Genomic DNA, 23,988 nt, shown 5'->3' with positions numbered 1-23,988 from the left:
GAGTTTCCCAGGCTAGGGGCCTAATCCAAGCTGTTGCTGCCAGCCTACACCACAGCCACAGCAATGCCAAATCTGAGCCTCGTCTGTGACCTATGCCACAGCTCACAGCAATGCTGGATCCTTAACCCACTGAGCAAGGCCAGGGATTGAACCCACAACCTCCTGGTTCCTAGTTGGATTTGTTCTGCTGCACCACAATGGAAACTCCAAAGTTGTTTTTTCTTGAGAAAATATTTTGTTCTTTATTAAGAAATTCTAGCTGTTCAGCAGAAATTGGCACATTTAAAATCAACTATAATTTTTTAAAAGATTTAAAAAAACATAAAAGGAGTTCCTGATGTAGCACAACAGGACCAGTGGCATCTCTGCAGCTTCAGGTCACAGGTTTGATGCCCAGCACAGTGGGTTGAGGGATCTGGTGTTGTCACAATTGTGACATAGGTCCCTGATGCCTGGCTTAGACTCCATATGCTGTGGGGCAGCCAAAAAAAAAAAAAGAAAAGAAATTCCAGCTTTCTGGGGGGAATGAAAAAAGCACAAATGTATGAAAACTAAGCAACATGCTGCTAAGAACTATTGGGTCAATAAATCAAAAGAGAAATAAATATCCGAAGTCAAATGAAAATGAAAACATGACACCAAAATCTATGGAATGTGGTAAAAGCAATACCAAGGGAAGTTTATGGCAATACAGGCCTACCTCAATAAACAAGAAAAATCTCAATCTAGCCTTATACCTAAAGGAACTGGAAAAAGAAGAGTGAAGCCTAAAGTCAGCAGAAGGAAGGAAATAATAAAAATCAGAGCAGAAATGGAGACTAGAAAGACAGTAGAAAAGATCAGTGAAACTAAGACCTGTTTTTTTGTGGGGTTTTTTGTTTTCCTCCTTTTTTGGCTGTATCTGTGGCATATAGAAGTTCCTGAGCCAGGGATCAAATCTGAGCTGCAGCTGCGACCTACACTTTAGCTGCTGGAACACTAGGTCCTTAACCCATTGTGCCACAGCAGAAACTCCAGAGCTTGTTCTCTAAGAAGATAAAATTGACAAACCTTTAGCTGGACTCACTAAATAAAAGGCTCAAAATCAGAAACGAAAGAAGCTGCACTCAATATCACAGAAACACAAAGGGTTATAATGCTGTTTTCTGTTTTAAACAGCTTTATTGGAGTATGATTTCCATACAATAAACTGCGCCCATTTAAAGTGTATAATGAGTTTTAACGATGTGTACACCCATGAAACCACCACCATCAGCATGTAGAACAGCTTATTGCCTCCAAAGTTTATTCAGGTCCCTTTTAGTCCTTCCCTTACTGCACATCCTGGCCACAGGCAACTGCTGGTCAGCTTTCTCCCACTATAGATTAGTTTGCTTCTAGGATTTCATGTCTGGTTTCTTTTGTGTCTGGCTTCTTTCACTTAGCATCCGTCCGAGATTTATCCATGCATTTCATGTGTCAGTACAGTAGTTCCTTTTCATTGCAGGGTGGTAGACTCACATTTCTTTTATCCATCCACTAGTTGATAGACATCTGGGTTGTTTCCATTTTAGGGGCTCTTAGAATAAAGCTCTGTGAACATTCACATATGTGTCTTTGTGTGGACATAATGTTCTCATTTCCTTTCCGTGAATAACTAGGAGCCAAATGTTGGACTCTTGCAGTAGGTCAATTTTTAAGAAACTGTCAGTATTGCAGAGTTTGTGATACTTTGTTTCCACCAGTAAGAGGTCTGATTGCTCTCCAAATCCTTAAAACTTTTGGTATTCTCAACAAAATTTTTAGTCATATGATAGGTGTATAAGGGTGTCTCGTTCTGGGGTTTTTGGTTTTTGGTTTTTGGTTTGTTTGTTTCTTGGTGTGCCTGAAGCATGTGGAAGTTCCCACAACACAGCAGTGACCTAAGCCACTGCAGTGAAAATGCCAGATCTTTAACCCACTGAGCCACATGGTAACTCCCTAGTTTTAGTTTTTATATTTAAGCCTTTGATCCATATAGAGTTGTGTGTGTGCCAAAGCACCAGTTTCTAGAGGGTGAGTGAAAAAGAAAGAGCCCTGAGGGATAAAGAGACTGAAGGAAAGTGGTTTGTTTGTTTGTTTTTTGTTTGTTTATTTTTTGTATTTCCTAGGGCCAAACCTGCAGCATATGGAGGTTCCCAGGCTAGGGGTTTAATTGGGGCTGTAGCCACTGGCCAATGCCAGAGCCACAGCAGTGCAGGATCCGAGCCTTGTCTGCAACCTACACCAGAGCTCACGGCAACACCAGATCCTCAACCCACTGAGTGAGGCCAGGGATTGAACCCACAACCTCATGGTTCCTAGTCGGATTCGTTAACCGCTGAGCCACAAAGGGAACTCCAGAAATTGTTTTTGAAGTCATGAAAGGAGCAGGTAGTCAGTGGTGTAAAATGTGTTAGAAATCAAGCCATGAAGAGGCAATTTACTGAGTCTCTGCCAAACGGATCACTTTGGCTCTCAAGTTGTTTGGTTTATTGGAGTGGGGTTTATTGGAATGACGCTTTGAATACAAGTATGGGTAAGAGAAAAGATGAAAGGAATTAGAGTGGAAAGCGATGTTTTGTTTGAGGTGCAGCCTCCTTCTTAGATGAGTAAACAACAGAATGAAAAGGGCGTGAGATGGAGGAGAGTTAGAATGTGGTTGATGGGACAGACCCCTGAGAAGGGAGTAAAGAATGTGACTCACAGCTTAGTGGAGGGATTAATTTAGACGTGGAGGGACCCAAGTCTCACCAGACGGTTCCAGGCGGGAAAACGGGGAAGATGGGTGAGGAGGGTAGGCAGGTGGTATCCTGGAAAATCTGAGAGCTGTTGAAGGAATGTAATTAATCTTAACAACTTTGAACGTGTTAAGTCCGTTAGAGAGAAATTGTATTTTGGCCTGGTCACGTGGTAGGCAAGGTCGTCTGTTCCTCGCAGAGGACAGATGCCTCGGTACCCTAGGCGCCACACCTGAGTTCTTTGCCTGGAGCGATGTTCCCGACTACAAGCCCCAAGATGCATCGCGGCCAGCGCAGGAAGCGGCTCCCCGTTGAAGCGGACGGCGGCCCCTTGACACGCCGAGCGGAAGGCCGGTCTCCGCCTGGCACTTCTCAGGAGCTAAGTCGTTCCTGGCGGCGCCATGCGTCCGGAGAGGGCCCTGGTTTGGTACCAGCGGATGTCTGTGGTCTACGGTTTGGGCGCCTGGACCCTGCTTGGTTCATTATTCCTCTGGAGTCAGAAAAAGAACAAGCTGCCAGGTACGGCTCTCCGGCGGGATTTTCCGCGGGACACGCCGTCTTGCGTGGGGCGTATCGTCAGGGTCGTGCAAGTGGCCTCGCTGTACTGTGTTCGCAGGTTTCCTGCAGAACGTGCAAGCGGTTGCTCAGAACCACTTGTTATCGTGGAATCTGCCAGAAATGACCTTTTAGATCCTCTCACCTAAATCTAGTTTATTTATTGAATGAGGCGTTCCCTGTCCTCAGAATTTGAAAAATCTGAGTAAGGTTCCTGGTGGAATTTCAGAGACCCTGGGCGGTGAAGTAAAGAGGCGGTGCTTCTGTAGCACTGTCCCTCCTCACATTTAGGGAGCAAACGATTTCAGGATTTTTGCCAGCCGAGAAGTAATACATCTTCCCTGTTGTTGGGTGGGAAAGGAGATTCCTCAGCTTTCACAGAAGTGCTGGAAACCTGTGGCTTCCTCTGGATGAGTGGTTGCCTGGAGCTGAAGAGGGAGTCGGTGGGGAGCTACTGCTAAAAAATAAGGGGTTTCTTTTTGTGGATGAAAATATTCTAAACTTTATTTTTGTGTTAGTTGCACAGATCTGAAAATCCTAAAACCTTTTGAATTGTACATATATTTTTTCTTTTTTTATATGGCGGCACTTGCAGCATCTGGAAGTTCCTGGGCTAGGGATGGAGTCAGAGCTGCAGCTGTAGGCCCACGCTTGCAGCTCGTGTCAACAAGACATCCTTAACCCACTGAGCAAGGCCTGGGATGGAACAATCATCCTCATAGATACTCGTTTGGTTCTTAACCCACTGAGCCACAAGAGGAACTCCTTGAATTGTATATTTGAATTGTATATTCATAATTAGTTAATGGTATGATAAGTATATCTCAATAAAGCTTTTTATGTAAAAACTGTAATGAAGATTACATTTGACGATGAAGATTACCATTGGCCTGAAAGTACACATGTCCAGTATTAAGCATTTTAAAATATTTTACTCTGTAGTAGTCATTTTTTTTTTCTTTTTTGGTTGCTGCAGGGCATATTGAGTTTCCGGGCCAGGTATTAGATCTGAGCCGAAGTCGCGATCCATGCCAAAGCTGCGGCGACGGAAGATCTTTTTTTTTTTTTTTTAAGGGCCGTACCTGTGACGTATGGTTCCCAGGCTAGGGATCTAATTGGAGCTGTGGCTGCTGGCCTATGCCACATCCACAGTAGTGCCAGATCCGAGCTGTGTCTGTGACCACCACAGCTTACAGCAACGCTGGATCCTTAACCCACTGAGTGAGGCCAGGGATCGAACCTGCGTCCTCCTGGATGCTAGGCAGATTCGTTTCTGCCAAGCCAAAATGGGAACTCCTAAATTTTCTTTATTATATAAAGAAGATGGTTTCAGGAATCTGATGGTGGGAGTAATTCTTATTTTATCTCCAGGATTTTACTAATAATTTTAATGAGTGCTCTCTGAGTTAAAAGTTGGTAATGCAGATGTTTCTTTTTCTTTTCTTTTTCTTTCTTTTTTTTTTTTTTAAGGTGGTGAAGTTGAGAATATGTCAAAAGTTGAACTATCTGAGGCCCCGAAAGGGTTTTATGTGGAAACGGTTGTCACCTATAAAGAAGATTTTGTTCCCATTACTTCGAGGATTGTCAACTATTTGAAATCCTGGACTGGTGGCCCTGGACCCAAATCATGATTGACTGCTGAATTCTGAAAACAAGACTTTAGTTCAGCATATAAAGTTGATGGATACCTTGACGCCCACTTTTTGTTGGTGAAAAGTGTATATATTTAGTTTAATTTTGCTGTAAAATAGAATCACTAATAATATGCAGTAAATATTTCCTTGAGGAAAAGTAAATTTGCATATTCAAGTGGTATCCTATACTCACAAGCGTGAAAGATTGAAATTTCTTATTTAGGTTCCTTAAGCTCGGTTTTCTAAAATTCATTCATGTAACTTTATATTTCTTTCATGTTGCCATCAGAAACAGCTTTCGTGGTCCCTTTAAGATTAGATTCAGCAGATCTCCATGTTCAGTGTGGGACTTAAGAGTGGCCTTTTTGGGGACTCTTGGATGCTTGCTAAGTATGTTATGAATTAGATTATAACACCTGTGCTAAATAGACTCGATCTGTTCATTAGGAGCAGTACAGATAGCCTCATTCCTTCACAGGTGTGGATAAACCCCAGCTGCGGCTCCCAGTATACCAGAAACAGGGATACGGAGAGAAGACAGCATGGTTCCTGCCCCTGAGTGCAGCAGCATTCTCTTCACTGGTCTCTTGTTGCAAGTAGCACACACACATAAGTGAACTGACATCACTTCTGTGGTTTCTTGGATAGCCCTAACCTCAGCCCATTGTCATTTCTGCCCAGAACGCCTTTGAACTCAAGATCCATATCCATTTGGCATCGTGGATGTGCTTTGACAACCTGAAACTCATCCAGCACTGAAATCACTGCCCTCCTACCCTCAAAACTGCCCGCACTTCTCTTTCTAAGCGAGTGCTTCAGTTGTTCAAATCAGAAACCCAGCATAGGTGTTCCCTTTGTGGTTCAGCATCCATGAGGATAGTATCCATGAGGATACAGGTTCCATCCCTCGCCTCGATCAGTGGGTTAAGGATCTGGCATTGCCGTGAGCTGTGGTGTAGGTCGCAGATGCAGCTCGGATCCTGTGTTGCTATGGCTGTGGTGTAGGCTTATAGCCGCAGCTCCGATTTGACCCCTAGCCTGGGAACTTCTCAATGCCTTGGATGTGGCCCTAAAAAGGCAAAAAAAGAAACCCATCATATTAGACTTTTCCTTTTCCCTCTCACCCTTCCAGTCCCCACAGCTTGTCATTTCTGCCCTTTGAACACTTCTCAGTTGCCTTTGCCACTGGTCTCTACCATCTTTACTTATGTAGCTACAACTCTACTTAATGTCCCCTTACCTCTACTTTTAGTCCCTCCAAATAGTTTCCACACTATTAACCAGCATGACTTTTTTTTTTTTTTTTTTTTAGGGGTGCACTCATGGCACATGGAACTAGAGGTCGAATCGGAGCTGCAGCTGCTGGCCTACATCAGCCACAGCAATATGGGATCCAAGCCATGTCTGTGACCTACACAGACGTGTAGACATGTGTCTGGCTTTGCCCACATGCCTTTTCCCTTTGCTCCTTCTGCTTTTTATCTTTTCACTGTAAGAGTCATAGCCATGAGTATGACTATATGCTGAAACCTGGGAGTCTTCGTAGCAAACTGCTAAACCTGGTGGTCTTGGGGACCCTGGGTGCACTACCCATGCAAAGTCCATCTGGATATGGAAGGATGGTTATTATAGTGCTGATCTGCATAGGTCAAGCATAGAGGATGAGGACTCTCAAAACATACTCTTTTTTTTTGTCTTTTTAGGGCTGCACTTGTGGCTTATGGAGGTTCTGAGGCCAGGGGTCCAATAAGAGCTACAGCTGCCGGCCTATGTCACAGCCACTGCAACGTCAGATCCAAGCCACATCTGCGAACTACACCACAGCTCATAGCAATGCCGGATCCTTAACCCACTAAGCAGGGCCAGGGATCAAACCCTTGTCCTCATGGATACTAGGCAGGTTCGTTAACCACTGAGCCACGATGGGAACTCCAAAATACACTTTCTAAAAATTTAAAAACATGAATCCAATTCAGGTATAGAATGAGCAGATCAACTTGTTAACGAAAAATCAAGTAGGATGATAAAGCTTGTTTGAGGAAAATAGAGGACAGGGATTATTTGGGCACTGGGGGCAGAAATGTTAGAATATTTCTGGTTAATGTTCCTTAGGAGTGTGATAGGTTTGGACCTGGAAGCCTCTACCTGAGTGCTTGCACCTGGACAAATACCTCCTCGAGCAACAAAATACAAATAAGTCATAAGGGACTAAAAATAACTGCACACATGCACTACGTTGGGGCAAATGATGAACAGTAAGATATAAAAAGGCCAAAACCCAACTGCTGCTTCTGAGCTGCCAGGAGCAAAGCAGGATACTGGGCATGAGCCCTGCACACAGCACCACCAAGGGGGCTGGCGGATCACCTAAGTCACCCCTCTATCCCAAAGAACTAATCTGCTCCCACCCTCAGCCCACTTAAGGAATCAGCCTGAGCTCCTGGGAAAGCAAGCAAGAGTACCTGTTTTTGTCTTTCCTCTCCTGCAGCATGGATTCCCATGAAGCCGTTCCTGGGATTCTCATCTGGTCTCAATTTTTTTTTTTTTCAGGGCCACACCTGCAGGATATGGAGATTCCCAGGCTAGGGGTCAAATTGGAGCTGCAACTGCTGGCCTACACCACAGCCACAGCAACGCCTGATCCTTAACCTACTGAGTGAGGCAAGGGATTGAACCTGTGTCCTCATGGATGCTAGTCATTCATTTCTGCTGAGCCACAAAGGGAATGTCTGGCTTCAATGCCTACTGATTCAAGAGTCCAAGGACCCAAATGGGTAAGGGGACATCAGAGTGACTTTCCTGCTTCTGCTGTTTTCTCAAAGTCCTTAAACTCAAACATATTCAATATGCTGAGTTGCCATATTTGGGGTAGAGAGTCCTTATAACCTGGGGGGGCCCTGTGGGGCCTTCCTGTGACAGCCCTCCCCTCATCCCATAGTACCCAGATAATAGTATCTGATAAACATTTCTGAGTTGTTTTACAGATGCTAAAACCCCCACCAAATGGAAGAAATTAAATACTTGATCATCCTGAGCAAGTAGCCTCCAGACATACCAGCACCTAAGGATTGATAATTGTGTTTGTGTCTGTCTGTGTGTCTGTCTTTTAGGGCCACACCGAGGCACATGGAGGTTCCCAGGCTAGGGGTCCATTTGGAGCTGTAGCTGCCAGCCTACAGCACAGCTCACGGCAATGCCAGATCCTTAACCCACTGATCAAGCCCTGGGATCAAAACCAAGTCCTCATAGATGCTAGTCGGGTTCATTAACCGCTGAGCTATGATGGGAACTCCTAGGATTGATAATGTTACCTGTGATGGTGCCCTGTTTCTTCACCATCAGCTAGAGAACTGTGCATGAGCTGATCACATGCCCTGTGACCCCCCCCCTCCACCACCTGGTTTGAAACCGTTCTGGGAGTTTGGAGTTATTGAGCATGAGACACCTGTTCTCCTAGTAGGGCGCCATTACAGTCAACACTGCACGTTCCCTCACCACAACCTGGTATCAGTAGGTCGGCTTTACTACACATGGGCGAGCAGACCCAAGTTTGTTTCCAAACCCCATCACTCTACACCCACAAGTACTGTTACACTGTAAGGGGACACATGAGAGGGGCTTGTTTTTATCAGTGATACTAATTTGTCAGGGTAATACTTGTACAGTCCTTTCAGCTTCTAAGCACTTGTGTATTTTATTCAAATCTTTTAACGATCCTGTGAGAGAGGCTAAGTATCAGTATTAGAGAAGGGATTAGAGTAACACAGTCATGTATCTGCAGTGTCCTGACATGGCTAAGTCAAGTGAATACGGAAACACTTAAATGGCTGCTTTAGGCAGCAGATCCTCTTCTGTCTGGTTTCTGAGGAACCACTGAGGCAGGAAGACAAGGGAAAAAGAATTTGGGAGGGTCTGGGGCCTGAGGGGTGGAAAATGAAAAGAGAAACACAATTAGGATTAGGAGTCTGGACAACAAAGCTGGGATTTAGTTACGACTGGTTCTTACGCCCGAGATGTGAGGAGAAGCAGGTGCAGAAACTGCTGTCAGGGCACCTGTGAGTGTGGCTGGGGGTGGGGACTGGGAAGGGGGTTGGGGGAATCCCAGCGTTGGGGCGTGGCTCAGTTGTGGGTGGGGCAGGATCGAGAATGGGTGGGGCCTATGACGGGGGCGGGGCTATACTTAGGGCGCAGGTGGGCGTGACCGACGCCGGCGGGAACAACCTGTGGGTGGGCGTGGCCGACGTGGGCGAGCTGCCGACTAGCGGGTCCTGCAGGGCCGCCCGCGCACTTCCTGGTGTCACCCGCAGAGGGCGCCTGTCGCCGCGCCGCCTGGAGAGTCTCGAGGCCGGAAGCCGTCCGGCGCCGCCCCGCTCGCCCCAGCCGCCGCCATGAAGGCCGTGGTGCAGCGCGTCACCCGGGCCAGCGTCACAGGTCAGTCGGGCGGGGCCGGGCCGGGAGGAGCCGCCCCTGACCCCGCGCCCGGCCGACACGGCCGCCCCTGTGAGGGTTCCCCCGCGCCGCCCCGGGGCAGCTGCCGCCCTGCGCGAGCTCGGTCCCCGGCTGCGCGCAGCCCCAGCCGGCTCGCGGTGCCGTCCACGTGCCCGGGGGGTCCCGGCGCGGCCCGAGGTGCAGGGTTTCCGCTTAGGGTTCACGATGAACGCGCCTCATTATTTTCACCAGCGTTTCTTTCAGTCCTGAGTGCCAGGTGGCCGAACCTCCTAGCATCCTCTGAGCACCTCTGTGGCCCGTTCTTCGTGGAATGTTGCACAAACAACATGTAGGGAGCATTTCCGGAGCAAGAACTACCCATTTTGCAACCTTCTGCTCGACATTTTCCTTTTGTTGCCCATTTTCTCCATGTCCCAGTTTTGATGGAGCTTGACGCCCAGTGAGATGCACAGCTGTGAAGAGTTGTCGGTAGGGGTGAGTTCTGACCGTGTGTCCGCCCACGTGCCCAGCGCCCAGCCTCGGTGCAGCGCGTTCCTGCCCAGGACTCCCCGTCCTCACCGAGCCCTGAAGGGACAGTCAGAATCTAAAGGATTCAGGATGAGATGTTTCTCTTTTCCACCAGTTTCTTGTTGACCAAGCCACCCAACCATTAGTCATCAGTTGATCACTGTAGTCTGGTTTGAGCATCAGGGGTCCAGATGATTAATGGATAGAACGGAGTCGTTTATATTTTTGTTTTTTTGTTTTTTTTTACTTTTTGGTGGCATCCGCAGCTTGAGGAAGTTCCTGGGCCAGGGATGGAACCCGCGGCCACTGCTGTAAGCACAGCAGTGACAATGCTGGATCTTTAACTCACAGCCACCACACATTTCCTAGAAGGGAAGATAGTAAAGCCAAGATAGTAAAGATATCAGGAAATTTTAAATGACTAATTTTAGATTATCTTCCAGTTTTTTTTTTTTTTTTGGCAGAATTCTAATACTGTTTCATTGAGGTAATCCTAGGTAGCCTTTCCTTCAAGCCAGTCCATACCAAGTATGTGTTTTTGTGTCCAGGAAAGTATAAATCTAAAACCAAAACAGCAAAATCCCGAAGAAACAACCAAGCTCAGTAAACCATATATTTAGATTTGAGATTCTACTTTCCAATCCTGCGTAATGATTTCTAAGCTGTTGTGGTAGCTGGTTTTGGTTATGGTCCTGGAGTAATAGGGAATAGGATAGCTCTGGGCTTTATGGAATTTGAGAACTGGGTTTTTTTTGTTTTTGTTTTTGTTTTAGCATTTTAGTTAATATGTAACTTCACTAAAACTGGGAAAATTCATAGAGGAAAATGTCTTTCTTTTTGCTTCTGAGAAGTATCTTGCAGTTTGCTCTGTGTGTTCATCATGAACAGTGAGCAAACTTTGGAGTATTAAGTTTTGATCTGAATGGAGAACGTTCCGTTCTGCTGATCTGAAATATTGAAAACATGGTTCAGTGAGATTAGCCGAATAGATTGAATGATTTCAGTTTACTAGTTAAATTGTATGATTTTTGTTATAAACAACAACTAAACCATCCTGCATATTAAAAAAGATAAGGGTGTTAATTGTGGGAAGGTGTCAGCAAAACGGAATTCTCTCAAGGTGCTGGAGGAATCTTCTGGTTAGCCAGGCCTCATATTTGAATTGTAATGGAGAGAGATTTTTCTGATTCCTTTAGAATGGGACTGGCTTCGCCGAGCGTGGCCTTTTGCAAATAGCATTTTATTTCAACAGTTCTAAAATGTCACTTCCGACTTTATGGATGGGACAGATTAGACTATTACAAATCACATGTTATGGGGCTAGTTCATTTTATAAGCTTGCTCAAGCACATTTTGATTTCTTAGCACAGTTATTGTGATAATCCAATTTTAAAAGCTTTATGACGGGACATTCCAAACACGTCCATGTGGTTACACAGCTGGTTACACAGCTGGAACAGTACCGTAACCGCCATGTCCCATCCCTTAGCTCTGTCAGCTAAAATCTCAATAGAATCGTAGAGTGTCAGGAAGAGGTTGGGGTTGACCGTGTTAATTTGAGAGGTGCTGAATTCTTTAAGAAGAGGTCTCAGGTGATGCCAATATACTGGTGTCAAATAAACACTGACCAGGAGTTCCTATCGTGGTTCAGTGGTTAACAACCCAGCTAGTATCCATGAAGATGCAGGTTCAATCCCTGGCCTCGCTCAGTGGGTTGGGAATCTGCCGTTGCCAGGAGCTATAGTATAGATCACAGACGTGGCTCAGATCCTGCATTGCAGTGGCTGTGGCATAGGCTGGCACTTGCAGCTCTAGTTCGACCCTTAGCCTGGGAACCTCCATATGCTGCAGGTTCGGCCCTAAAAAGACAAAATAAACAAACAAAAACCAAAACACCAGATACCTTAGTTCTTTTCTAGCCCTGTGATCTTTTGTTTAAAGTGGTGATTCTCAGGGTTTCCCCTTAGAAGTCCACTTGTCTATTATAAAATATCCTTCTGAACCTATGTATTCTCTTTTGTCTGACTGAAAAGAAAATGATATTGGTTTACTTAAACAGCAAATAAAGCCAAAGTTTTCTAAAGCAATGGAAGTAATGCAAACAAGCAAACAACCCCACTTGTTTGCTGCTTATGTCAAGGTAGGTGATTTCAGTTTCAGCTTTTGAGCCAGGGGCTCAAAAGACCGTAAATCACGCATAGTCTGTTATAAAAAAAAGCAGCACAGAAGAAAACATTAAAATATTTGGGTTTTTTTTTTTTTTTAGCATGAAAATAAGAGTTAAACTTTAAAAGGAGTTATTTTGGGAATAGGTTGATGCCCGTGCTCCCCGGGTATCTGCCTGTCAGGTGTTCCCTTATCAGACACTTGCAGGAAAGGGGTGTCTCACCCTCTCCCGAGCTTGGCGATGGGGCAGCATGGTGAAATCTATGATGCCTTGTCAGGTATGTTTACAGATAATTTTTTTTTTTCTTTTTTGGGTTGTTCCAGTGGCAAATAGAAGTTCCAGGCTAGTAGTCAAATTGGAGCTGAAGCTGCAGGCCTACACCACAGCCACAGCAACACCAGATCCAAGCTGCATCTGTGACCTATGCTGCAGCTTATGGCAGTGATAGGTCCTTAACCCACTGAGCAAGGCCTAGGATCGAACTGAAATCCTCACAGAGACTATGTTGGGGTTCTTAACCTGCTGAGCCGCAATGCCTGCAGATACCCTTATCCAGCAAAAGCAAACAAGAAAATAGCAGAGATGACCCTTTTCCTGTTTGGAACATTATATCAGTACACAATAACCAAATAATCTCATGACCTTTGGCAAAAAGGTGAAAATTATGATGATCAACATTTGAAATATGGGTTTAGTTTCACCCTCACAATGGTATGTCTCGGCCTAAATACTGTGCCAGCTCTGAGATAGTGTCTAGGGTGGTAGAGTGTACATTTGACTCTAAATACATATGCAAATGCTTGGAATAGGAATATATGTTTGGAGAGTTTTTTTTTTTTTAATGGATGCGGTGCATCATTCAAAAAGATTTGAACATCATTGACTTAGAATGCAACTTTATTTTTTTGTTTGTTTTTATTTTTTAGGGCTGCACCTGAGGCATATGGAGGTTCCTAGGCTAGGGGTCAAATCGGAGTTGTAGCCACTGGCCTATACCACAGCCACAGCAACACCAGATCTGAGCCACCTCTGTGACCTACACCACAGCTCACGGCAATGCCAGATCCTTAACTGACTGAGCAAGGCCAGGGATCGAACCTGCATCCTCATGGATACTAGTCAGATTCATTTCTACTGAGCCACTATGGGAACTCCAAGAATGCAACTTTAGTACCAAACTGGGAAGTAATAGAAGTTTGCTGACTTGAAGCTTAACTTTTAAACCGTGGCCTTTTTGTATATTTATCTTTTCTGCAGTGGGTGGAAAATCATTTCTTTATTTTTCTGACATAAATGTTTTCCCTTTTGCTCTGTATATTGTGCTACCTGACTTGCTGCTTTCCAAGAAATGCAGGCATCTCCTTTTTGATCATTAATATAAACTGAGCTGGATTCTCTGGGAAGGAAAACTTCTGTTGTTACCGATGACCAGACTCCATGCCAGAAAGTTTCAAGTATCTCACTCAAGGTTGCCCAGATGAAATTGTGGCCCCAAAGTCCAATGTAATGGCTGTTCACTTTACAACTCATTCAGTAGAGGTGTAAAGTCAGAATGGATGTAAGTTATCATAATCATACTGCATTGATGTCATTTCTTCAATGTTTCAATACTTGCTGACTTTACCAGAGAAGTGAAAAGAAGTGTGTGCGCTTTGTGGCACCTGTTTGGTTCTGAGTCTCTCTCTCTCTGTCTCTGTCTCTTTTTTTTTTTTTTTTTGGCTTTTTAGGGCCTCACTCGCAGCATATGGAAGTTTTCAGGCTAGGGGTTGAATCTGAGCTATAGCTGTCAGCCACAGCCACAGCCGTAGCAACAGAGGATCCATGCAGTGTCTCATTGCAACGCTGGATCCTTAACCCACTGCGTGAGGCCAGGCTGGAGATTGAACCCGAAACCTCCTGGTTACTAGTTGGATTCATTTCCACTGCGCCACAATGGGAACTCCAGTTCTGAGTCTCTTTTGCTGTTGTTTCCTTTCCAGTTGGAGGAGAGCAGATAAGTGCAATCGGACGGGGCATCTGTGTGCTGCTGGGTATTTCTCTGGAGGATACACAGAAGGAACTGGAGCACATGTAAGAAGGAGATTTCTACGTCACTGATATTTTAATGGGGCATGTGTGTATATATATATACACACACACACACACATATATATATAACTTCCATAGTATTTTGATCCTATAAAGTGAGCCCCTGTCAGTTTTTTAAAAAAACTTTTTATTTGAGTATAGTTGACTTACAACATCGTGTTAGTTTCAGGTGTATAGCAAAGTGAGTCATTTATACATCTACACAGATCCATTATTTCTCAGATTCTTTCCCCATATAGATTATTATGGAATATTGAGTAGAATTCCCTGTGCTATACAGTAGGTCCTTGTTAGTTATCTATTTCATATGTAATAGTGTGTATATGTTAATCCCAAACTCTTGATTTTTCCTCCCTACCCCCCATGTTTCCCCTTTGGGAACCTTAAGGCTTTTTATTGCTGTTGATCAGTCCCTGACACTTTTATCTGTGTCCCATTTTATGTAGTGTGGTTTCTTCCGTGTCACAAATGAGAGCAAGGAGGAGACTTTACCCATTAATTCAGCAGCAGGGATAAATAATAGTCCTGCCTCATAGGGTTGATTGGTAATTTCCTTTTTTTCTGTTACCAGCCCCTCCAATTCATAGCAGCTGCTGGTGTTACTAGCTCCTCCAATTCACAGCAGCTACTGGTGGGAGCTGTTTGCTGTTGCATCCTTGAACCACTCTCTTAATGCAAAAACTGAGCCTCTTATGAGTGTTTTATGTTTTCAGTTGGGGCACTATGATCTGGGCACTATTTACATATTTTATTTTTTTATTTTTTTCTCTTTTAGGGCTGCACCTGCATATGACAGTTTCCAGGCTAGGGGCTGAATCTGAGTTGCAGCTGCCGGCCTATGCCACAGCCACCACAGTGCCAGATCCGAGCCTCATCTGCAACCTACACCACCACTCACGGCAATGCCAGATCCTTAACCCACTCACTGAGCGAGGCCAGAGATCGAACCTGAATTCTCACAGATACTAGTCAGGTTCATTACTGCTGAGCCACAACGGAAACTCCTGCCAAAAGCTGTTGGGAATTGGAGGGGCTGATAAAAGGAAATCACTAGTCAGCCTTAGGAGGTGGGACTATTATTACCCTCTATTGCAGATGAGGAAACTGAGGCACAGATTGGAAAGTGACTGGCCCAAGGTCGCCCCTCCTATAAATGATGGAGCCAGCTCATGTCCCTAATCAGGAGGATGCTGGTGGTGTTTGGGGTGTGGGATGTGTTGGGGAGCTTGTGATTCTCCAGGTGGCACTCACTGCTCTTTTCCCCTTAGGGTCCGGAAGATCCTAAACCTGCGTGTGTTTGAGGACGAGGGTGGGAGGCACTGGGCGAAGAGTGTGATGGACAAGCAGTACGAGGTGCTGTGCGTCAGCCAGTTCACCCTGCAGTGTGTCCTCAAGGGCAACAAGCCCGACTTCCACCTGGCGATGCCCTCGGAGCAGGCAGAGGGCTTCTACAACAGCTTCCTGGAGCAGCTGCGTAAGGCCTACAGGCCGGAGCTCATCAAAGGTAGGAGGGGAGCCTAGCCGCCCAGGAGGGGCGACTCAGGGTGCGAAGGGGAGAGTCTATAGATACAGTACTTCTTTTCCCAGAGAGTTCGCTGTTTATGCCGATTATTTAATACAAAGTGAGGCCTGCTGCTCCCGCCGCTGTCATGTGTGTCCTCTGAATGCTCCCCACTCCATTTCCCCTTCTTCGTTCTAATGTCCATGTTTGAAATGTTGAGCAGCCCACAAGTGTGTTTGATAGAGGAATGTTTTATTTTGGTGGCTTACCCTGTCTGACAGAGAAAGATAACATCAGCTACAAATTGGAGCCACATTAAAACAAAGGGGAGCTCCCTAGTGACTCAGTGGGTTAAGGATCCTGTGTTGTCATTGCAGCAGCTTAGATTGGTGCAGGTTCGATCCCTGACCTGGGAACCTCCGCATACCATGGGCACACCAAAAAGAGAAAAAGGAAAAAGAAATGAGTGAAATTAATTTAAAGACTGAATTTCATTTAGTCCCGTATGTCCCCAATGATAAAAATTCCTTCTTTGTACTGAAATCTTCTGAATCTCATGTCCTTCGTGCTTACAGCACTTCCTCATTCAGACCAGGCACAGTTCCAGCACCTGGTGGCTGTGGGTGGCTCTCAGCCTCATTGTGACAGTGTTGGCTGTTTTTTGATTTGGGGGTTTTGTTTTTGTTTTTTTGGTTGGCTATGCCTGCAGCATGCTGAAGTTCCTGGGCCAGGGATCCAACCCATATTATAGTAGTGGCCTGAGCCACAGCAGTGACAACACAGGATCCTTAACCGCTACCCCACCAGGGAACTCCTGGACAGTGTCAATTTAATGATTTCTCAGGAATGCCAGCCTAAGTTTGGCTGACCAAGGTTAAGTCTAGAAAATGCCTGAGTAGAATGGTCCTGGATTGTGGAATTATATGTTCATAATTATGAATTACGAATCTGAAATTAAGAATCTTATAAGGAGGGCCTTTCATTTCTAGCCTGTTTTCATGTGTCGGGGGCACATAGCATTTAAAGCACCTTAGTTTGCCCTTTTCTTCAAAGTCATTAGAAACACATATTTGGGAGTTCCCGTTGTGGCTCAGCAGAAACAAATCTGACCAGTATCCATGAGGACGAGGGTTCGATCCCTGGCCTCGCTCGGTGAGTTAAGAATCTGGCGTTGCCTAGAGCTGTTGTGTAGGTTGCAGATGGGGCTCAGATCTGGCGTTGCTGTGGCTGTGGGGTAGGCCGGCAGCTGCAGCTCCAATTCAATACCTAGCCTGGGAACCTCCATATGCTGCAGGTGTGGCCTTAAAAAGACATACACACACAAAAGAAAGAAACACATACTTGGTCCCCCTGGTGTCGTGGCTCTGAGTGAGTGCTCCCTGAGCAGAAGTCCCCTTCCCTGTCTTCGTGCTCCCGCTTCCGCCTTGCTTGGTAGACAGCTAATAGTTGTTAACAGTTAACTCTGTAGTGTCCCTAGACTTACCTTTCCCTCTCTGCATTAAACAAAGCCAAATCTGGCCTTTTTTTTTGGCTGTTCCGACGGCATGTGGAAGTTCCTGGGCCAGGGATTGAACCTGCGCCACAGCAGTGACCTGAGCTGCTGCAATGATGCCAGATTCTTAACCCGCTGTACCACAGGAGAACTCCCAGGTGCTGCCCCACCCCTTTTTTTAATCTTTTCTGACCACCCTGCATGTGGAGTTACCAGGCCAGGGATTTGTGACCTACGCCGCACCTGCAGCAATGCTGGATTCTTAACCACTGTGCTAGGCCAGGGATTGAACCTGCGTCCCAGCACTCTAGAGACATCATTGATCCTATTGCACCACAGAGGAGCTCCCCAGGTCCCTTTTTTATTGGGCCTTTTTAACCTGTAGGTAAAAAAGTTATTATGTGAGTTTGGAGTTCTGTAGTGGAGCCCCGCACTGAGGGATTGTCAGCTTATCCGGTCGGCTCAGGTTCAGAAGAGTCATATTCCAACCCCTCTCTGGTATTTCCTTTTTTTTTGCTTTTTAGGGCTTCACCCCTGGCATATGGAAGTTCCCAGGCTAGGGGTCGAATCGGAGCTGCAGCTGCCAGCCTACACCATAGCCACAGCAACTTGGGATTCGAGCCATATCTGGCGACCTACACCACAGCTCAAGGCAGTGCCAGATCCTTAACGCACTGAGCAAGGACAGGGATCGAACCTTTGTCCTCAAGGATACTAGTCAGGTTTGTTTCCACTATGCCACAATGGGAACTCCCAATGCTCTTCATTCTTGATCTCGTCCAGCCTTCACGGCAGCCCTGTTAGGTGGGCATTAGGATCACCCCCATTTTGCAGATGAGAAAACTGAGGTGCAGTGGAGTAACCTGAGGAAGGTCATGTAGCATGTAAGTGGCACAGCCTGGGATGGAACCAGCAGCCATTCCCAGAGCCCGAGCATCCCTGTAAAATTCACATCCTCTTGATTTGTTTGGTTTTTCATTATCTTCTGAATTCATCACCTCTCATGGGATTTTCCTGTCTTTTCTGCTGGGCTTAGGGAGATCAGTGGAGAATTTTAAAGTTCAGGTGGGTCTAGGAAGAGGGAGGAGGACCAGCCTGAGGCCAGGTGGTCCTTCATCTCTGGGCAGTGGTGTTAATCCAGGCTTTTAGTCCTATTTCTGTGCCTTCTCTAAGGCACCATTTATCTACTGGCCCGTGTCCTCGGCTCTGGGTCCACGGTGCTGTCCTTGCTGGAAAGGAGCTCCCAGTCCTGTGAGCAAGAGAGTGGGCAGCGAGGCTGTTTCTGCCAGAGCAGGAAGAACCTTGCCTTCTGCAAAACCACCTCTGAAACTACGGGGTTTGTGGCAAACCACTAACCCCTTGTGGCTGGGCCAGAAGGGAGCACGCTTATTTTTCACTTTCATAAAATACAGTCAGAACAGCTGCTGCTGCCAGCACTGGTGACTTTCCTGCTGAAGGTGGTTCCTGTACTCTCACTGTGCTGCCCGTCTTTGCCTAAGAAAACCCCTGACCCTCTGCAGCCTGTGTGGTGTGCACACGCTCCCTGTTTACCAGTGTGTATGAATTCTCATTATGGGAACAAGTATTGGCCTGATACTTCTGTAGTTTGTATGTGCTGCATGCTTGGAATGTGTGTGTGGGGATGAGTAATAGGTAGGTCTTGAGTGCTGGTGGCTGATGTGAGTGGTTGGTTGGGCTCGTTTCTCTGTTCTGAGCTGGACCATCTTGACCCATCTCAGGAATTCCCATCTGCAAGGTTATTACGCTTGACGCAGGTGTATTAGGCTTCAAGTCCTCTTCCAGGAGATGAAACCCAAAAGCCTCTGGCCTTGTCTTGTTGTAATGCCCCTTCCCCCCCCCTTGAACAACCTGGGCTGCTCACTCCCTGCTAGGGGAGAAATGTCACCCATTCCTCACCTACCTCTATATAACCTGTCCTCTGTGTAATTAAGGCATCCTGCCCGAAACCAATCAGATCATATATGCCCCATACAGAGATCAAACCACACTCAGCCCTTATGCATGGTGTAGAGCACTGGGGGCGGGAGGGGGAGGAGAAATCGGGTCCCCACTCAGGTCCATGGGATGGGGAGGTAAAAGCAGTTGTAAAGTGAGGCGGGCCCTCTTGTTTATGTGCATGTGTGTGCGTGCTCTGTTTCTTTCTCTCCCTCCCTCCTTCTCTCTCTCTGGAAATGTACTTTCATGTTAAAACATTTTAATGCATTTGTAAAACACCTGCCATTTTTTTTAGGGCAGCACCCGCAGCATATGGACGTTCCCAGGCTAGGGGTCAAATCCGAGCTACAGCTGCTGGCCTATGCCACAGCCACAGCAAACGCAGGATCTGAGCCCTGTCTGCACCCTACCCCACAACTCATTGCAACACTGGATCCTTAACCCACTGAACAAGGCCAGGGCTTGAACCTGCAACCTCATGGTTTCTAGTCAGATTCTTTTCCTCTGCGCCACGATGGGAACTCTGGAAGCTGCAGTTCTGTCATACTATCACGTGTACTGGGCTTCTAGGTAGCCTACTAGTCACTCACGTTGGAAACACCCCGACTTGGTTTCTCTTCCCTAGACTCTTAAGGGCCTTTTCTCCTGCTGTGGCTGTGACCCTGAGTGCTGGACAGATGAACCTCAGAGCAGAGGTCAGATTTACCCAGGACTCTCCTGGTTTTAGCAGTGAAAACCCTGCACCCCCAGAGCCCCTCATCCTGGGCAGACTGGGATAGTTGGTCACCCTAGAAGCAGCTGTGCAGCAGGGAAGCACCCAGAGCTACCTGCACCAGGCAGGGTCACAGGTAGAGATGTCCTCTGAACCTGGGAGATAAGGTAAGGCTGAGGGTGACCAGCAGGCTGTCCACCCAGGAGGTTCAGGGCCAGAGTGAATGGAGGTGTGGATGAGAGACCCAGATGCTGAAAATTGTTGTTAACAGCCTGATAGCTTGGTCATCTGGTGGACTGGCCTGCTTCTCTTTGTTAGCAGCAAGGGCAACAGGAAGAGATGTTTAAACTGGGACCAAGGAGTTCCTGTTGTGGCACAGGTGAAACGAATCCAACTAGGAACCATGAGGATGCGGGTTCGATCCCTGGCCTCGCTTAGTGGGTTAAGGAGCCAGTGTTGTCCTGAGCTGTGGTGTAGGTCACAGACGAGGCTCAGATCTGTCATTGCTGTGGCTGTGGTATAGGATGGGAGCTGTAACTCTGGCGTAGGCTGGCAGCTACAGCTCCGATTAGACCCCTAGCCTGGGAACCTACGTATGCCCAAGGAGCGGCCTTAAACAAACAAACAAAAAGAAAACTGGGGCGTTCCCGTCGTGGCGCAGTGGTTAACGAATCCCCTGACTAGGAACCATGAGGTTGCGGGTTCGGTCCCTGCCCTTGCTCAGTGGGTTAACGATCCGGCGTTGCCGTGAGCTGTGGTGTAGGTTGCAGACACGGCTCGGATCCCGAGTTGCTGTGGCTCAGGTGTAGGCCGGTGGCTACAGCTCCGATTCGACCCCTAGCCTGGGAACCTCCATATGCCGCAGGACGGCCCAAGAAATAGCAACAGCAACAAAAAAGACAAAAGACAAAAAAAAAAAAGAAAAAAGAAAACTGGGACCAAAAGTGTAAGAAAAGATGCAAACTCTAGGATCAGGAAGTGTTTTTGCAGCATGACCTGTCCGGGTTCTTTTTTTTTGTCTTTTTTTTTTTTGCCATTTCTTGGGCCGCTCCCTCGGCATATGGAGGTTCCCAGGCTAGGGGTCTAATCGGAGCTGTAGCTGCCAGCCTATGCCAGAGCCATAGCAACGCAGGATCCAAGCCGCGTCTGCAGCCTACACCATAGCTCACAGCAACGCCGGATCGTTAACCCACTGAGCAAGGGCAGGGATCGAACTTGCAACCTCATGGTTCCTATTCGGATTCGTTAACCACTTCGCCACGACGGGAACTCCCCTGTCCAGGTTCTTCATGTGTCCCTAGGGCTGCACACCCTCTCAGTCTCTCTCCCTCGTTCCCTTCGTCCTCCTCCCCGCCTTTCTTCCTTCCCCTTCCCTTCTTCCTCAGTCCCTTTCTCTCCCTTCCCCTCCCTTCCTTCTCTCTCTCCCTCTTTCTATTCCTTTTCTCTCCCTCTCTGTGACTCCATCTCCCTCTCTTTTCAATATATTTTTTTGCATACAGTAAAATTCACCCTTTTTAGGATACAGTTCTGTGAGTTTTGACAAGTACCTAGAGTTCTGTCCCCGCCACCACCGTCAAGACGCAGAACAGCCCCCAGGTCCTCCAGATGCCCCTGTGCGGCCCTTTGTAGATCCCCTCCCCCATCTCCAGCCACAAACAGCCTGTTTACTCTGTGACTAATTTGCAGCCCACTTTGATAAAGGGGAGAGCTGGCATTTTCAAGGTGGTCAGCCATCCCCCCGGAGGATAAACTGCCGGGACAGGTTTCCTTGAGGGTCTATCCACCAGCATTTTTACGTAGGTGAAAATAGGCTAAAAATGAGTGTTCAGGGGAAGTTCCCGTCGTGGCGCAGTAGAAACGAATCTGACTAGGAAACATGAAGTTGTGGGTTTGATCCCTGGCCTCGCTCAGTGGGTTAAGGATCCGGCGCTGCTGTGAGCTGTGGTGTAGTTCGCAGACGCGGCTCGGATCTAGCGTTGCTGTGGCTGTGGTGTAGGCCAGCAGATGTAGCTCCGATTGGGCCCCTAGCCTGGGAACTTCCATATGCCGTGGGTGCGGCCCTAAAAAGACAAAAGACCAAAAAAAAAAAAAAAACCCCCACAACCAAAAAACCCAAAAACGTTCAGGGCACTGGGGATAGTTGCCAGAGATCAGCATGCAGCTCCAGGAGAGTGACCCTAGATGGTTCTGGGGAGGAGGGCACTGGTTGGGCACTTACTTAGGTGTCAGGACCAGGACAGGTCACAGGTCGGGGTAGGTGTGAACCCATCCCCAGGGGAGCAGTGAGTGTCCAGGTGGGGCCTGTGCTGGGCCAAAGTTAAGGGGTCAGATTTGGGAGGGTGCAGACAGGTGGGGGGGTGCGGAGCAGGCGATTACCGTGGAGGGAACTGAGGTTTCGGCAATGGATAGAATGCTTCTGGGTACAAGAAGCAGCCTGTCCAGTCGTCTGGACCAGAGGACTTACTGGTTTACGACTGAAACATGCAGAGGTTCAGTGAGGTCAGGTGTTTTGACCTAGAGGTTCCCTCTGCCATCGCAGCTGTGATGTCTCTGGGGTTGGGGTTCTGTGAGTCCTACTCTCCATGTGTTGGCTTTGTCCTCGGGCTGGCCCACACAGTCCACCGGCCCCAGAAAGAGAAGGAGCCTTTGTCTCTGCCTTCCAAGCAGAAGTCCTAAAGGTCACTTTACTTTTTTGTTTGTTTTTGTTTTACTTTTTTCTTAGGGCTATACCTGTGGCATATGGAAGTTCCCAGGGCTTGGGGTCAGAATCAGCTGTAGCTGCCGACCTGCAGCCATAGCTCACGGCAACACTGGATCCTTAACCCACTGAACAAGGCTAGGGATCGAACCTGCACCCTCATGGATACTAGTCCAGTTTGTAAGCCGCTGAGCTGCAATAGGAACTCCCTCTGAAGGTCACTTTGGACCAGCTTGGGTCACATGCCACCTTGAACCAATGTGGGATGGACTGTGGGGCTCAGCTTAGGTCACGGATTTTCAGGAGCACGGAGTCAGCCTCCTGGGTCCCACATGGAACCACTGGAAGTCTGGGGCTGTTGGAGTGCGTGCTCGAAGGGCTCCCTGAAAATCCCCCCTGTGTGACGACCTCTCTTGGCAGTGGCTTGGAGGTGGGGTAAATAGAAGGGGTGTGGACAGGGCAAGGAGGCAGTCCTGAGCTCCCGGCCTTCCTTTGTGTGAGGATGGGAAGGGGACTGTCTTATACATGTGTGCAGGTCTCTTCTTGGCCACTGGGAGGGAGGGGCACGTGGCATTGTTACACCGAATGGTGCGTTGGGGCTTATTTGGCCTCATTTGGCCTTGACTCGAAACCTTAAACCATTCTGGCCCATTGCACCCACAGGACCAGAGGCTTAGCCCCTTTGCCCTGTCTGGAAACCCCTGCCTTTGCTCCTCCCACTCTGCTTAGATTCTGCTGGTCCCCTGGGCTTTGCCAGCGTGTTTCCTTTTTGGAGGAACTTGCTGCCTTGTCTTGTGCTCTGTTATCTATTGCTGCATAACACGGTGCCCCAAAACTTAATGGCTTAAAAAACAATTGTGTGTCTTCCTTACAGTTTTGTGGGTCAGAAATCTAGGAAGGGTATGGCTGGGTGCTTGTCTTCGATCTGCATGGTTTTGGCTGGGCTGGGGGATCTGCTCCTTAGATGGCCTGTGTGCATCTTCCTCCCCCCACTGCCCCCATCGCATCCAACTGTCCAGGGCCTCCCCACATGGCGAGGCTTCTCACAGCCTGGCCATCTCAGGGCAGTGGGACTTCTCACTTGGTGGCTGGCTTCCTCCAGGCCAAGAGCAGGTGGTCCCAGAGGCAGGAAATGGAAGCCCAGCCCCCTGATCCCTGCTGGGATGGTGACCTGGCAGAGTGATGCTTTGTGCTGTGGGTCAGAGCAGTCTCTCAGGCCCCAGATTCAAGGCGGGGAGGGGACATCCTACCACCTTTAGTTCTCCACACCTCATCACTCACCTCTCAAAAGGGCTTTCTCATTCTCTGGCCCCTCTTCCAGTAGCTGCTTTAGGGGGAATACCTAACCACACACTCATCAGTTCTCCCCTCATTGCCAAACCCGCCTGAGGTTCAGGGGGCTTTCCTGGACCCCCAGACCAAGGGGGCCCAGGAGACTGGGTTCAGAGGCAGCCTCTGCAGGCTCCCCCCCCCCCCCAGGAATCTCCATCC

At 47.6% G+C, this 23,988-nt stretch overlaps 2 protein-coding genes across 2 annotated transcripts in view; both read left to right on the top strand.

The window, feature by feature from the left end:
- Window positions 1-3,046: 3,046 nt before the first annotated feature.
- Window positions 3,047-5,089, top strand: SMIM26 (small integral membrane protein 26). The gene is made up of 2 exons (XM_047770362.1): window positions 3,047-3,257; window positions 4,764-5,089. Exons 1-2 carry the CDS (start codon window positions 3,140-3,142, stop codon window positions 4,922-4,924), a joined length of 279 nt encoding a protein of 92 aa, XP_047626318.1. The 5' UTR covers window positions 3,047-3,139; the 3' UTR covers window positions 4,925-5,089.
- Window positions 5,090-9,148: 4,059 nt separating this feature from the next.
- Window positions 9,149-23,988, top strand: part of DTD1 (D-aminoacyl-tRNA deacylase 1) — a 136,252-nt gene continuing 121,412 nt past the window's right edge. The window contains exons 1-3 of the mRNA XM_047771614.1: window positions 9,149-9,358; window positions 14,030-14,120; window positions 15,407-15,642. Coding sequence (XP_047627570.1) covers window positions 9,316-9,358; window positions 14,030-14,120; window positions 15,407-15,642 — 370 coding nt within the window. The 5' untranslated portion in view covers window positions 9,149-9,315. The remainder of the gene's footprint in view (window positions 9,359-14,029; window positions 14,121-15,406; window positions 15,643-23,988) is intronic.

This window comes from Phacochoerus africanus, chromosome 3, assembly GCF_016906955.1.
Source record: "Phacochoerus africanus isolate WHEZ1 chromosome 3, ROS_Pafr_v1, whole genome shotgun sequence".
Classification (NCBI taxonomy): Eukaryota; Metazoa; Chordata; class Mammalia; order Artiodactyla; family Suidae; genus Phacochoerus; species Phacochoerus africanus.
This window is presented reverse-complemented; position numbering and strand designations above follow the sequence as displayed.

Excerpts from the sequence above, each read along its gene's own strand:
- SMIM26 (XM_047770362.1), top strand. The coding sequence starts at position 3,140 with ATGCGTCCGGAGAGGGCCCTGGTTTGGTACCAGCGGATGTCTGTGGTC. Across the intron at positions 3,258-4,763 it reads GAAAAAGAACAAGCTGCCAG|GTGGTGAAGTTGAGAATATG; the intron begins GTACGGCTCTCC and ends TTTTTTTTTAAG.